Source organism: Ranitomeya variabilis, chromosome 4 (assembly GCF_051348905.1).
Source record: "Ranitomeya variabilis isolate aRanVar5 chromosome 4, aRanVar5.hap1, whole genome shotgun sequence".
Lineage (NCBI taxonomy): Eukaryota > Metazoa > Chordata > Amphibia > Anura > Dendrobatidae > Ranitomeya > Ranitomeya variabilis.
Genome location: NC_135235.1, coordinates 53184865 through 53201092, shown reverse-complemented (window position 1 = coordinate 53201092; position 16228 = coordinate 53184865). Strand labels below are relative to the sequence as shown.

Below are 16228 nucleotides of genomic sequence, written 5' to 3'. Positions count from 1 at the left end.
TTTTTTAATGTGTTAATGCCGATTTGATGAATTCATCTGTCTTATAAGGGTTTGATTTTGATGGCTCTTGACAATAGAAAAATGTAAAATAATTGCAAAAAAATATTTGTGAAAAATTAGATTTTTTTTTCACGTTTGACAGGTGATTTTAGTTCTAGTGAAATCATGTAAATCTTTATTTACTTTTAGGAAATTTGCTATTCTTTTACAAAATGTCCAAGATTTGATGCATAAAGATGGGGAACCATCACAGGTAATTGTGCCCCTGCTGGATATGTGTGACAAGATGAGTCAGTCTGAAGCCGATCTCCTCCGCCATGGGCACAAGGAGTGCAGAGCCGAATTTCTGATGAAACATGCCAATATTCTCAGGTATTCTGTTTTCCCTTAAAGAGAACCTGTCATCAGGACTGTGTTCAGTAAACTACAGACAGTGTCAGGTCGGCGCTGTCATACTGATTACAATGAAACCTGGGTGATGAAATCCGTCTTGTGGTTGTTGTTTATTCTTTATTTGTAGTTTTCAGTTAATGAGATTCTCATGCTTCGTGGCGGCCTGGGGCGGAGCTGTGGGTGGGGCTTTATGCGGTACTCTGCTTACATATTCATCTGTATGGGATTATTACGGGTCACTGATCCCTCGCTGAATTTTTTTTTTTTACATCTAGCAAAATGGCGCCGGTGATGGCACCTGCGCAGTAGCTGCTATCTCTTAACAATAAATGCTACTGCGCCATTTTGCAAGAGGAAAAAACAATTTGTCTGCAGCAAAATGGCGGCGGCGCTTTCGCAGTAGCATCTATCAGCAAGTGATAGATGGTACTGCACATGTGGCGCCGGTGCCATTTTTCTGGATGTAAATTTTTTTTCTCTAAGCGTCACCATAGCCTACAATGTTACAGTTGTGCTCTAAAGTTTACTTACCCCGGCAGAATGTTTGCTTTCTTGGCCTTTTTAAAGAGAATATGAATGATAATACCAAAACTTTTTCTCCACTAATGGTTAGTAGTTGGGTGAAACAATTTATTGTCAAACTACTGTGTTTTCTCTTTTTAAATCATAATGACAACCTGAAACATCCAAATGACCCTGATCAAAAGTTCACATACCCTGGTGGTTTTGGCCTGATAACATGCACATAAGTTGACACAAATGGGTTTGAATGGCTACTAAAGGTAACATCCTCACCAGTGACCTGTTTGCTTGTAATCAGTGTGTGTGCATAAAAGCTGAGTGAGTTTCTGGGATCCAGACAGACTCTTGCATCCTTCATCCAGCCACTGACGTTTCTGGATTGTGAGTCATGGGGAAAGCAAAAGAATCATCAACGAATCTACGGGAAAAGGTAGTTGAACTGTATAAAACAGGAAAGTGATACAAAAAAATTGTCCTCAACTTCAATACCAGACACTGCCCATGAACATGAGTGGTGCTAATTCTGGAAGCAGACTTTGTTTTCTAATCTCACATAAGCCTTTAAAGTATGTAATCATAAAAAATCCAAAGCAATTGTATGACTGTACAAAGGCTATTAATGCCTGGGGTGGAATGGTAGAGCCATAAAGACAAAGTGTGACCATTAAGGACCTCATGCACATCAGATAAAAGTCATTTACACCCTTCAATTCCGATAGTTTGAAATTTTTTTCCCAACAGAGTATGTTGGGGAATATAAGGATCAGGTAGTTTGAAATTAGTCACCTGATAAAGATAAAGTGCAGGGCAGCGGCTCTCTCAGAGAACAATTGGACACTTGGTCGAACCGAGCGCTCCTGTATACGGAGGAGTCAAGAGAGAGGGCTGTCAGACTAAATGGGTTCTCCAAGAATGCCATAAAATGGCCCTCATCTCGTAACTACATGTGATTAACTGATATTTATATTCAGTGATAAGCCCATGAGGAATAACCAGTCACCCCAGAGTCGTGTGACCTCTACAGAAGCAGGTGATGATATACGTCACTCCGAATCGATGACTTGGTGTCTGAGTAGCGTCCGGTCTGTAATATTAGGTAGATGAAAACTCGCCATTGATTAGGATGAAGTGAAACAGGGAAAATATTTATTCATGCAATTCAATAAAATCCAGAATATGAATGTTTCGACCTTGAATCCGGACCTTCATCAGAATGGTGTAGGAGCAGTCACCAGTCTTGTCATTGAACTCTTGTTGGATTATATTACGTGTAGGGGGTCGTTCTTCAAGAATTATTATTATAATTATTATGATGAATGAATTCTATTTTCTTCTAATGTCAGCACTGGTTTCCTTCTAGTTACAGCCGTAGATACAGTAGATCTGCATGTTCCTGATAAGTTGGGTAAAGCTGATGACTGAGCTGTGGAAGGTTTATACATATGTGGGAGATGCTCCAATACTGGAAATGGTTTATTTCTCTCCCTCATATATTCATTAATGCTGGTTCTTTTATTTTGTCTTTCTCATTCTTTTCCTTATCCCTCGTCAGGATCCTGGCCAGCAATGTAGAAGACTCGAACAGGAAACACGGCTACTATCTGGATGCATGCGTTATGGCCGAACAAGCGATCGCTACCGTGGAGCAAATATTGTGCAACATCCAAAGCTCCGCTGTCCTTGAGGTCTGTAGCAGAGGAAATATTTTGATATTATTTTTTAAAGGGTTATTCCCAAAATGAGGAAATATATATATTTTTATATTTTTTTTTATTTTGCCTTGGACTTTGCTGACAGTAGTGACTATAGTGCATGTGCCCATCACTGGACTCACTGACTGCTGCTGTAGATGGCACAAGCTGCTGAGCTCAGTGATTGGCTGCAGCGGTCACACAGTAATAGTCATGTAGACATTTCACCAAAGACCCGAGCAGCTGCCGACTTTGGGAGTGTAACAGCTGAGGTTAATAGTTAAGCTTAGTAGAAACCAAAAACTTATACCAGTAAAAATCCTGTCGCAGATTGTGAAGATTGTGAAAAACTGATGCGACGGATTCGTTTTTTCGACGGATCGGACTAGCGGATCTGGCTAATTGGATCCTAAAAAAATCGGAGCATACTCAGTTAAAAAAAACGGAATCCATCTCCGGATTCCATCATTTGACGGATCCGGCGCCATAGGATTCTATTCGCGCAAATGACGGACGGCGACGGATCCGTTGTTGTCCAATTTTTTGACGTACACAAAAAACGCTACTATGTCCGTTGTCTCTGGGCCGCAGGACAAATCATTTTCGACGGATCCGGCAAACAATGGATGAAACGTGAGGCCATCAGTCGCTAATACAAGTCTATGAAAAAAAAAAAAAACAGGTTCGGTTTTTTTTTTTCAAAATTCGACAGATTGCGACTGATAGCAAAAAACTGATGTGTGAAAGGGGTCTAAGCTGTAATACCAGCGACAGACACCACCTCAGAACAATCAGACCCTGATAGTAGTAGTTTTATATTGCTTAATTACCCCTTAACTTCATGAGCATCTTGATGTTCCAAGAATATTTGTATTTCCCATTCATAGCAGTAAGATGACCCATAGTGATGAGCAAACGTGCTGGGATAAGGCGTTATCTGAGCATGCTCAGGTGCTAACTGAGTGTCTTCAGTGTGATCAAAAAATATGTTCGAGTTCGCACACCGGCATGTCTTGCGGCTGTTCGACAGTCACAACACATGCAGGCTTGTCTGTTAGGTTTTCCGGTTTCCTCCCACACTCCAAACACATACTGATAGGGAATCTATATTGTGAACCCCATGGGGATGGATGTTTTCTAGGAGTTTTAGCAACTTATGTGGGAGTCTGGAAGGTATTCCTCTTCCCCGGGGACCTCCCGAACATTGCATTTCCATTTTATTCCATCATTCAGAACAATGAATGACCAGAGCAGTGAGCGGAGATTAGTCGGAGATCCTTTACTATAAGCGGTAATAAGATTTAATTAATCATCACACACATCCGTGTCGGTCGTTTCATGCACCCTCCTAAATATTTTAAGCTTTTTTTTACCTCTTTTTCATTTCTGGAAACATTAATCCTCCTTTAGACATGGAGGGATACACAGCATCATGAATGAATTTGCTTTGCAGGCAGGGGGTATTAGTTTGCCAGTCCAGAGGAAACTTGTGAAAATGAAGCTTGAGTTTGCTGAACTGTCATTGGAAATCATCCAGCTTGTCATCACGGAGGAGGAAGAGAAACTGGAAGAAGAAAAACGCAAAGGAGAACTCCGCGTCTTCGTGGAGGAATTTGTGAGAGCGACCCCCGACTATAACTCTGTCGAGCAGGTACGTAACGTATACTTATCCATCCATCCATACATTTGCATTTGGGATCTACTGAACATGATTTATTTCAATGGCACCATTATTATTTAATAGATAATGTATGGAATAACTTTTCTTAATATTTTTTGGAGTCCATTCTTCTTTCTGCTGTACTTCTACGGCTTTGCAGAAAAGTATATACTGTAAGTCATCTTCAAATGATGGGGTATAACTGATCTCGGGGGTCTAAATGCCATCAATTCAAGCACAGGGCTCTGCAGGAGTACCCGGATAGCACAGCGCAGTTGCCTTGTGGGGGGGACCGGTCTATCGGCCAGGTCAGTAGTCCATAACTATTCACAGACTGAGCAGTCCTCCGATAATTGCGGACAAATGTCCAATTTTGATGCAAGGGTCAGATCAAATTTGGAAATACAACTCTATGGGTTTATGAAAAAAATGTTTACAGATTGTCAAAAAGGAGAAGGTGGAGAAGTTTTTTTTTTTTCCTCGTATGAGAAAAACTAATCACACTCAAGCCACACTGTGATGAAAATAATTGGTCTGTTTGAAAAACGGACGTCTGAATGAGGCCTAAGAGTGAGCTAAGGAGCATCGCTCAATGCCAATCAGCTGCTGCAAAAGCAAATAACATCAAGGATGCAGAAAAGAGATCGAAATGTAAAAGTGTCTACGTATAAATCCCTTGTGCGGCTTCGTCTTAAAGTTAATTGATACAGGCAGGAAAATCTGAGAATAAATGAAAAAGGGCTACATTTTTATGTAATGACTAATGTTATCACAAGATGATGGAAGAGAAATAATTTGGTCTAGAGAATTTTTGGGAGGGTCAGGAAACGATCCTTCTTGGGTACAGAAATGTGCTCCTTGGACAGGGTCCGGATCGAATTCACACTTTCTGCTCTGTCCTCCTGTCAAAAGTCTTTTCGAGTCCACTTTTCAGCTGAGGCATGTGTTTGCTGGCGGCAAGAGCGGTCTACAGCTTTGATTAAGGCACACGTCCTACGGCTTCTCTGCATACCGGGATGCGGAGTGAACACAGTATTATACAGTCATGGCCGAAAGGGTTAGCTTCCTTGAAATTGTTCCAGAAAATGAAGCATTTCTCCCAGAAAATTCCCATGTTTTGTTAAACACATGTTTATTTCATTTGTTTATATTGGAAAAACACAAAGAAAACAGAGGAAAAAAAGGCAAATTAGACATCATTTCACACAACGACAAAATGGACCAGGCAACATTTTTGGAACCCTAAACTTAAGGTTTGGTTGCACACCCTTTGGAATAAATAACTGCAATCAATCTCTTCCTATAACCATCAGCCACCATCTTACACATCTCAACTGGAATTTTGATTCACTCTTTTTTTGCAAACTGCTCCAAGTCTCTCATATTTGAAGGTGCCTTCTCCCAACAGCAAATTTAAGATCTGTCTACAGGTGTTCAATGGGATTTACCAAAGATTCGGGCTCATTGCTGGTCATTTCAGAACTACAGCGCTTTGTGTCCATCCATTTCTGGGTGCTTCTTGAAGTATATTTGGTGTGATTGTTCTGCTGGAAGACCCGTGACCTAGTACGCAAACCCAGCTTTCTAACACTGGGCACTACATTGCGAACCACAATTCATTGGTAATCTTCAGATTTCATGATGTCTTGCACATAGTCAAGGTACCCAGTGCCAGAGGCCGCAAATAAACCCCAAAACATCTTAGAACCTCCACCATATTTGACTGTAGGTATTGTGTTCTTTTCTTTGTATACCTAATTCCGTTTTCAGTAAACGAAAAATCTCTTATCTTGCTCTCATCTGTCCACAAGATGCTTTCCCAGAAGGATTTTAGCTTACTCATGTACCTTTTGGGAAAGTGCACTCTAGCTTTTTATGCCTGTTTGTCAGCATTATAATGCCTTAAAACCCACATAAACTCTTCTTTTAAAGAAAATGTATCCCCTATAATACCGGTATCTTTGAAATAATTAAATTATGAAAGTGAAACATTATTTCTAGTCCTTTTTACTTCTTGATTGTAGATTTTTTTTTTTACACTATTTTCTGTACATTTGAGCCTTGCCTGATATTTTTTTTCCACTTTTAGGCTAGTTTCACACTAGCGTTTACCTGATCTGCGGCAGGCTGCGGACTTCCTCAGTGAAGCCCCGCCCTCGGCCGCACCTCCGCCGCTAGCTCCACCTACTTCTGCATGCGGCCCGCATGCGACCTCCGTACCTATCTTTAACATTAGGTACGCAGGTCGTGCCGCAGTATGCGGATGCGTCGTTTTGACGATGCAGAAAAAAAGAAAATGCTACAGGCTGCATCCTACGCTGGTCACCGCATCGTCAAAACGACGCATGTGGCAGCATCCGCATACAGCGGCACAACCTGCGTACCTAATGTTAAAGATAGGTTATGGAGGTCGCATGCGGGCCGCATGCAGAAGCAGGCAGAGCTAGCGGCGGAGGTGCGGCCGAGGGCGGGGCTTCACGGACGAAGTCCGCAGCCTGCCGCAGATCAGGTAAACGCTAGTGTGAAACTAGCCTTAAAGGGATTATGCAAAAATCATTGACGGGCTTTTATGTAGTAAACAAAGTTGATTTCCACTTACTTTCCATTAGCGATGTGGCACCTAATTCCGGAACTCAGCGCATATCATGTCACCACCTCCTTGCGTACACAGAGCGTTGCCTTCTGGGTCACTGGCAACATTTAAGCAGACCGTTCCTCCAAAGAAGACTGAGTTCCCCTGTCATGCAAGCGCAGCGGCTGGATTGTGCATTGCAGGAGTGGAGGTCTGATTGCATAAAAGGGGAAGAGCCAAAAAAAGAAGCTGCTGCAATCAAAGATTGTAAGTGAGAGTAAAGGCCCCGTCTCACTAAGCGATTTACCAACGATCACGACCAGCGATACGACCTGGCCGTGATCGTTGGTAAGTCGTTGTGTGGTCGCTGGGGAGCTGTCACACAGACAGCTCTCTCCAGCGACCAACGATCAGGGGAACGACTTCGGCATCGTTGAAACTGTCTTCAACGATGCCGAAGTCCCCCTGCAGCACCCGGGTAACCAGGGTAAACATCGGGTTACTAAGCGCAGGGCCGCGCTTAGTAACCCGATGTTTACCCTGGTTACCAAAAAAAACAAACAGTACATACTCGCCTTTCGGTGTCCAGGTCCCTTGCCGTCTGCTTCCTGCTCTGACTGAGATCCGGCCGTACACTGAGAGCAGAGCGCAGCGGTGACGTCACTGCTGTGCTCTCACTTCTCACTGTACGGCCGGATCTCAGTCAGTGAGAGCAGGAAGCAGACGGCAAGGGACCTGGACACCGGAATCTGAGTATGTACTGTTTGTTTTTTTTTACATTTACTCTGGTAACCAGGGTAAACATCGGGTTACTAAGCGCGGCCCTGCGCTTAGTAACCCGATGTTTACCCTGGTTACCAGTGAAGACATCGCTGGATCGGTGTCACACACACCGATTCAGCGATGTCAGCGGGGCCTCAACGACCAAAAAAAGGTCCAGGCCATTCCGACACGACCAGCGATCTCGCAGCAGGGGCCTGATCGCTGGTACGTGTCACACATAGCGAGATCGCTATGGAGGTCGCTGTTGCGTCACAAAACTTGTGACTCAGCAGCGATCTCGCTAGCGATCTCGCTATGTGAGACGGGGCCTTTAGAAGACAGATAGCAAAAAAAGTGTCAAAGCAATTTGGGCATTTGACATCCCCCCTAACACCTTTAATATCCATGCCACGAAAGCCCTTAATCACTGACCAATTTTTATTTTTGTTATTATAGGAGACATTTTTGTATTATTTTTTAGATATTTTTTAGGGTTCATTTTAGTTACGTGCAATTTACATAATCTTTTTATTATGCAAATATACACAAAAAAGCTTTTTTTTTTTTGTTCTTTGATCATTTTTTTACCTTGTAACCAGGGCATCTATTGGAGCCTCAGTTGCAGGGGAAACACATCTCACTGGAGTGCCACAAGTCACTGGCAAACCTGATGTGGCTCTGCTGAGACCAAACAGCTCTGCCATGCCAGCAGACATCCAGAGACTATGTGATCGCCGGTTCCTACAGACTCATCAGCACTGCACTTACTGAAAACTGTGTAGCTGGTGGAATAGAAGACAGAGTCATTGATAAACCGCTTCTGTCTTATCCCCAGGATCTTCAAAAGTGTCTCACATCTGTGCACTGCCGGAGCTTTAACCCCGACGCTGAAAATTTACAGAGGCGCTGGATTAGAGCCGTAAATTGATGTCTCCTAATTTTTATGGCATTAATAACATTTACTGCAACTACATAGGCAGAAAAATCAATAATCTGGAAATGTTTATTGAGTTTTCTGGGCATTCTATTCTATTCTGTGCAGAGGTCATTATGCATGGAGAGGGAGGAGTGAGCTGTTACCATCATCCGTTGTGAATAAAGGATCCCGTTATCAATATATAGGTGTCACCTTTCATTATAAGCCTGGCTGTGATGACAATGAGACTGCTGAGAAGTCATCACTACAAAATAGGAAGTATCAGCCTATTATAAGACTCGGATGAAAACTGCAAGATTTCAAGATTTTTATTTTTGGATAGTGATATGGGACATTCAATAAAAATATACATGTTGTGAAAACTTGATCATTCACTTCTGTGTAAGTGCAGATAGCAGAAACAACTGTTTGTGTAATTACGGCCTTCTGGTCGCTGCATATAGGCAGGTATCTCTATATTGGCTGTACATGGCTGAGATGGGAATACCCCTTTAAGAGTAACACATATTCTAAAGCTCACTGCGATGTTTGCTAAATGTTTTAGATATTTTGTTCTTTTTATTTTTAGGAGTGGAAAACCCTTGGTCGCACCATGCCCTCCGCTGCCCTATCTCAGTTGGTCAATGCTTTGTCACTATCTGGCGGCTGTAATGATCTGAAGGCCAAGACTTTGTATCTGTCTGGGAAATGCCTCCGTTTGCTTTCCTTCAGGATTGATCCACTTCATTCCAGCATGTATTGGAACAACCGTTATCTGGTGGGTTTACTGGTTGTGATTTAGGAGTTACATTTTTTTGTGCCTTTCACATAAAAATTCTTTTAAATGTATCCATAAAACTGACAGTATTAAATAAGGTGAATTTTCAGTTATGCATATAATAAGGATGATCAGAGGTCTGCAGCTCTCCTGACGTGTCAGTTGTACTAACTACTTACATTCCTCATAAACTAAGGATTTGGAAACCTCTTTTTATTCTGCCTTCCCTCTGTTATTCCTGCAGGAAATGTATGAATAAAACAGCAACTTTGAGCTCAGAAATATTCTTAGGCTAAGTGCACACTATTTTTGTGCACGTGACCTTCAGCATACGTCAGGAGCTTTTCCCCACATATATTTTAAGATTCTCCTCTGCCCACATTTAACTAAACAGCCAGAAGTTCTGGATGATACATGTTACCGTCACTGAGGTCTGTGTGTATCTGGGGTATCACTGTCATCACTTTCATGTTGCAGCACAGCTCCAATGGAGCACTTTTCTGTCCTTGTGCCTTCTACCTTATCTTTAACCTTTTTTTCTAGGCCCTCTAAAATAATTTAAGGGCTATGTACATCTTCATACAGATTTGTTTTGTTGTTGTTCATTTGCTTCCTAACAATAATTGAGAATGTTCTAACATTTTGCTTTATCTAGGATGAGTGATCTGTAAAAAAAAAAAAGCACCAAATCCATCAAAGCTCCTTCACCTGACGGATCTCTCTTCTTCCCTCTCCCTTCAGTGTTAAAGAATAGCAATGGGCAGGGGGTTATAAACTGAACTTCAATGGAAAGAGGGGAAAGTATCTAAAGTTTAAAGGAAGGCAGAGAAAACAGGCTATAGAAAAAGGAGAAAGAAGTTAAAGAGGAACAAGTGCAGGATAGAAGCTGTGCTGATACATGAAATCCTGTAATCCTGGATACACAGAGAAATCACATCCAACCTTTATTTCTGGGAGAGATGCTCCCACAAGAAAAAAATAGTATGAAACTTGGATTAGGCTGCAAAATGGATATCAGGGAGTGAATGAAGATAGCCGACTGAAATGTAGTGCAATTTTTATTAGCTAAAGGTGACATGTGAAAATCATATTTTTCATGTGAAATATCTGTTCCTTTTAAAGAGGCTGTCCACTACATTTTTGTTTATGATCTATCCTTAGAATAGGTCATCAATTTCTGATCAGACCGACACCCACCCCCCTCCCACCGATCAGCTGCTGTCGGCAGCCACCATTCTGAAGTACTCACTTTTGGAGCTGGCCGTCTTCTGGTAATGGCCGCCTCAGGGTACTACACATCCGCTTCCAATTGATTTGAATGGGAGGCGGATGTGCGGTACCAAGCCTCTGCAACCACCAAAAGACGCCCAACTCCTCAAGTGAGTACTTGCAGTCGCCGACACCGATAATAATAATAATAATAATCTTTATTTTTATATAGCACTAACATATTCCACAGCGCTTTACAGGTTGCACACATTATCATCACTGTCCCCGATGGGGCTCACAATCTAAATTCCCTATCAGTATGTCTTTAGAATGTGGGAGGAAACCGGAGAACCCGGAGGAAACCCACGCAAACACAGGGAGAACATACAAACTCCTTGCAGATGTTGTCGTCCAAGGTGGGATTTGAACCCAGGACTTCAGCGCTGCAAGGCTGCAGTGCTAACCACTGAGCCACTGTGCTGCCCATAACCACCGATACAGCAGATCGTCAGGAGTACCAGGTCAGACATTGATGACCAATCCAAAGGATAAGTCATCAATGAAAAAGTAGTGGACAACCTCCTTAACGTTACGCAAGCCATTGGCGATATCAAGTTAGGGGTCAGATTGCACCTTTTTTTTCCATGATATAGCAGAGCTTTCAATTTAATCTTTACTATATCTCTATGTGAAAACCTAAGAGAGAAACAAAATGAGCAAAAACCTTGTTATAAGTTAAAATTAATAGTACATGTAAATAACATAAGCACTTAGGAAACACTGTTTTTCATAAAAAAAAGCCTAAAAGTCATCCCCCCGCGTCAAGGTGACCCCAAATTGGGATGGTCTTTTACTATCTCTAATATTAAAACCTTACCCTGTGTCAAAAATGACCTCAATGTGACTTAGGAGTTAGTAATACCTGTATATGACACAGGATACAATTCTGCTCAAATCGCTGTGCCAAATGAATTGTATTGCTGTTGTAAACCATAGCGTTCCCATTCACTGACAGTAAGCAGACCTCTTTAGAAGCTGAAGCACAGCGACTATTAGAAAAATGCATATTTCTTTTTTTTACGATACTTAAGCTGTATTTATGTAAAACCGCAAAGCCCATTGGAAAGCAGCGTTTGTCGATGCTACCGGCATTGCGCTCCTGTTGCCTCCTGATAAATTCTGTATACATCTCTGGTTCCCAAGTTCTCTCTGATATGATGTATCGCTGCAAGCTAATCCTTCAAAGCAGACATAAAACATCTTTACACTTTTTAAATTGTTCATTGCACTTTTTTATACTTGTTGTTTTTCCAGGATGAAAGAAAGACTTCTGAAACCGGCGGAGATAATGACGCAGGGTGGCACGACGCCAACGTGCAGCCAAGAAGTAAGCAGCTAGATCAACTGGTGAAGAAAGTGGCTACAATAAAGGTAATAACTTCACCATCAATGGAACAAAGTGTAAGAAATCTGCAGACTATGGAGGAGTGATAGTGGCCAGTAGTGAACCTTTGTAATGGCGATCAATGGCCACTTTTATCAAAATCTGTCTGCGATAAAGGTTGACATATGTCATAACAGATTTGTGACGGCAAGTGCTCTACCGGACCACATACATCACTGCCATTTACTTGACACTTGCCAAAATTAATGCACTTTTCCTCTGCTAGGATCTGTGTGAAGTAGAGGATTAACTGTTTTGTTTTTTTTTTGTTACAACCTTACATTATATACTGTCAATACGTCTGATGTCTGTGCAAATCGGTTACGACTGGACGCGGCTCTCCTGACCCGAGCGAGACAGCTTCATACAAATATACGAAGCTCTCTCGCTCAGGTCAGGAGAGCCGCGTCCAGTCCGTACATTAGCGATCCGTGTCCGGACTGATTGCCACAAAAATGTGAATAAGCCCAAAAGGCGAGTTAACATGGACATGCTATTTCTCTGACCAGATGACACATTATTTTCGGATAAGCTGCACAAATACCTTCAGAGTAGCCGGATGTGACCCATCGATTTCTTTTGAATCATCCTGAAAATGTATCAGGACATCTTTTAAATTTCAAGAAAATGTAAAAATAGTAGATGATTTATTGTATTTTTGCTGCTTGTTTGGTAGTAATTTATTCCATATCATATTATTTATACTAGTCCCTTTCCCCACATGAGACAAACTCTCTAGTACTAGACATGGGACCAATTTGTTTTATGGAAACCCAAGCAAAAACGGAGAAAACATACAAATATTACCCCTGCATCAAACTCAAATTAGGACCTAATTTTTCATGGGAATGGGCCCATATTATACTATAATGCTGCCTTTTTAATAAGCTATTGTCCCGTTGATTAGGGGGCTGTGAGCAAATCTGAAAGAATATTTCAGAGAAAAATATACCGGACTAATGTCATGCAGCCAGGCTCTGATACTGTATATGGTGTCTGAAACTTGGGCAGCATGAATCACCTGAGAGCAATTTAGGGCTTATAATTACTGTACAAATCATGTCATCAGGTCAGTGGTGAAAGCAGAAATGGCAAATCCTACTGCCGCTGCGTTCTCTCTATTCCATTGCTGTAAGAAGCCACAGGTATGCTCCCAATCAATTCACATAATTGGCGTCCCATTCAGTTTGTTATTTTGTTGAGCGGGCTGTCAATCAGTTGAAGAGTGGGCGTTATTGGGTGTACAGCCATGACTGCTCAGTGCTATGCCCCGCCCAGATGACTGGTTTATGACGGGATTATGATACTTCTACTTTCACCACTGACTGATACTTATAGCACCAATATACTTTGGAAGGTAATTACAAGCCCTTGACTGCACTGCCTTAATTTTGTATAGTAAATTCTGACTTGACAGGTTCCATTTCACCCCTTCCGCTCCATCTCATACTGTTACATCATGTACCACAGGGTGCCAATGGTCCTACTAAATGCCACCATCGCTGCCATCTTTGTCATTGTACTATACATTCCAATACTATTGCATCACTCTTTGATATAGTACAAGCTATCGAACAATCGCAGGTTCAAGTCTCCTAAGGGGACTAAAAATAAGTGAAAAAGATTTTTCAAAAATAGTAAAAAAAAAATAATAAAAATAGTGATGATCACCTCCCTTTTTAATTGCAAAATAAAGGTGGTAAAAATTAAAAAAAAACATTTGGTATCACTGCACGCGTAAAAGTATGATCTTTCTAAAATGTATTCGTGCATGCAGGTATTACTGCTGAGGCCTGTGATTGGCTGCAGCATCATCATTTGTGACAGATGTATGGGAAAGCGGAGTGTGGTTTGTGTGACGCTGAGTACCAGGAGGATCAGAGCAGAAGGGGTTAAATAGACGGATGGTCAGAACGAGGTCCAAGGTCAGGCAATGAAAGCTGTATAAACAGAATGCAAAGCACAGAGAGACAAACTCCACAGCTGAATGTACGTCTGACAGCCCAGTTAAGTAGCCGGGCAATCACCTAGGACAATGAACACCTGGAGACAGCCAGCGCCTCAGTCTCAGATGGACGGCCGAGCTGTCAATCAACACTCTGACAGCTCAGCATGCCCCTGCACTAGACTGGACGACTGAGCTATCAATCAAAGTCCTGACAGCTCCAGAATAGACGACTGAGCTGTCAGTAACTGCATCCCAGACACCCTGAGGGGTGGAACCGTGACGTTGAATAGGTCAGTAATAGTTGTTTTACAACTTACTACTATCCATTACACTTAGCCCGACTTTTAAAATCCTGGACAACACCTTTGAAATAACAAAACTTTTCAGTCCTGCAGCTACGTGACTGGTGGGCCCGTGGTCTTCCTCCATTCTCCATGATTCCATTAGGGACTAATCACAGATGGGATTTAAGTTTTTCCATTGGTAAAGGAAGAGGTTAATGTGAGAAAATATACTTATTTATTACAGAATGAGAGATTTTACACCATTTTTTACCTGTTGTTATTCAGCATCCATTTTGAGTTCACGCCGCCGTCTGCCATAGATGTAATTAGACTGCACGGAACAGTTGAAATCTCATTATAATGTAGACTGCCGCTAAAAGCACATTCTAATGTATATTCAGAGCCGCGTCTGGGTCTAAGTCGAGGGAGCAGATCGCTCCGTAGCCGGTAATTATTTGCCTAGAGAAAGGCATGGGTGCTGTATTACTGTCTGAATAGCGAATAGTGTCATGAATTACATAGGTGTGAACTCGATAATGTGCCAGTCGCTTTCCGAAAAACTGCCTGTGCTGCTCCATACAGACGTCTTCTTCCATCAGCTGTTACATCATGAAAAATGTATGAATGTGAAGCATGCCCTGCAGTATTAAAGGTATATGGACGGCGCAGAGAGGACACCTGCCTGGTACTACCCGTAAAATGGCAAGCTGCAGTCATGTAGGCTGGATTCACACATCCGCGGTTCGCAGTTTGAAAACGGACCACAATGTACTGATGGGCCGCAGGTCTCCTGACCCAAAGTGGACATGGACAGCCTCATATATATCAGTGCAAGGGCAGACATCCCACTAATACAACCACACAGGGGTCCAAAGAGCTAAGGGGGTCCGCTCTGACCCCCAAAGCTGCAAGCACCATCTGTCACAGACACATAGGAGTGCATTATGATAAAATATTGGTCTGCAAAGCCCCATATACATTTCTTGCTCGGTGGCTTCCTCTCCCTGTGACCGCCCCTGTAGTTGTGAGGCTGCTCAGTTCAGGTCAGACTCACTGATGATGGTCTGTGCATCATGGTCCATACTAGGACCTCGAAACGCAGATGGGTGAATCTGGCCCAGACTCAGGCCGTCCATTTAAATCGGAACGGTGCTTTCCACAAATGCTACATAAATCAATAGTACAATCAAAAATAAGAAACTTTGTACTCTTATCTTATCAGAGAAATCTACTTCTTTCTCCACTTATGAGACAGTTCTTCCCCGTCTCCTGAACTCATCATTCACTATGAAAAAGCAGCTTAAATCTGGATTCACAGCTACACTGCTCAGTATTGCTGTACATTGTATGCTGCTGCTGATTTTGAACACGGCCTAAATAGAGACAGGAATCCCACATATCTGGGTCTCCTGTGTATGGGAGACATAGCAGCTATTCTTTACATAGTAGCTCAGAGATAACTGAAAATTGGAGTGAGGATATAAGTCATTTAACAACCAGATATATGTAGATATCTATATGTAGGCATAGGACAGTTTATTCTGAACGTTCACCTGAATAACAAGTAAGTATGTCCGCCATGTGTGACGACGTGAACAGTTGGTAGCATATTCGCCCATCTATAGCCGGAGACCTGTCAATCACAGGGCGCAGGAGGAGCCGGACTAGTCTCGTCCCGGATATGCTCCCTAGCCTTACCTCTAAAGTATATTTTCGGCGTTTCAGAATAAGATGTACCGGACTGAAGTCCTGCAGCCAGGCTCTGATGTATGATGCCTGCGATTTGGACAGCATGAATCAAGTGACAGGTTCCCTTTAAAACTTATTGAATGGATTTTGCAGCATTTTACTCTACAAAGATACAAAATAAATTGTGCCAAATAGTTCAAATGATCTAAAAAACCCACAATGGATGAATCGCGGCCATTGGCTTTTTTGAGCACTGGTTTTGTAGCCGTCACTGCATTATCACTACTAATATCTTTTCTCATTAGATCGCTGATGAATCCCAGCTCCGTCCCCAGAAACTGAAGGCCTTGTGTACTGTAC

The 16228-nt window shown here is 42.2% G+C and overlaps 1 protein-coding gene across 3 annotated transcripts in view; it reads left to right on the top strand.

Annotated features, from left to right (window-relative positions):
* The window catches only part of CFAP46 (cilia and flagella associated protein 46), a 254459-nt gene that overhangs the window by 149438 nt on the left and 88793 nt on the right, over window positions 1-16228 (top strand). For all 3 annotated transcript variants that reach the window (XR_013214466.1, XM_077258533.1, XM_077258532.1), the window contains exons 39-43: window positions 190-372; window positions 2468-2600; window positions 4060-4257; window positions 9106-9294; window positions 11818-11934. Coding sequence is in view for 2 of the 3 variants with exons in the window: in XM_077258533.1 (XP_077114648.1) it covers window positions 190-372; window positions 2468-2600; window positions 4060-4257; window positions 9106-9294; window positions 11818-11934 (820 nt within the window). In the remaining variant the exon portion in view is untranslated. The remainder of the gene's footprint in view (window positions 1-189; window positions 373-2467; window positions 2601-4059; window positions 4258-9105; window positions 9295-11817; window positions 11935-16228) is intronic.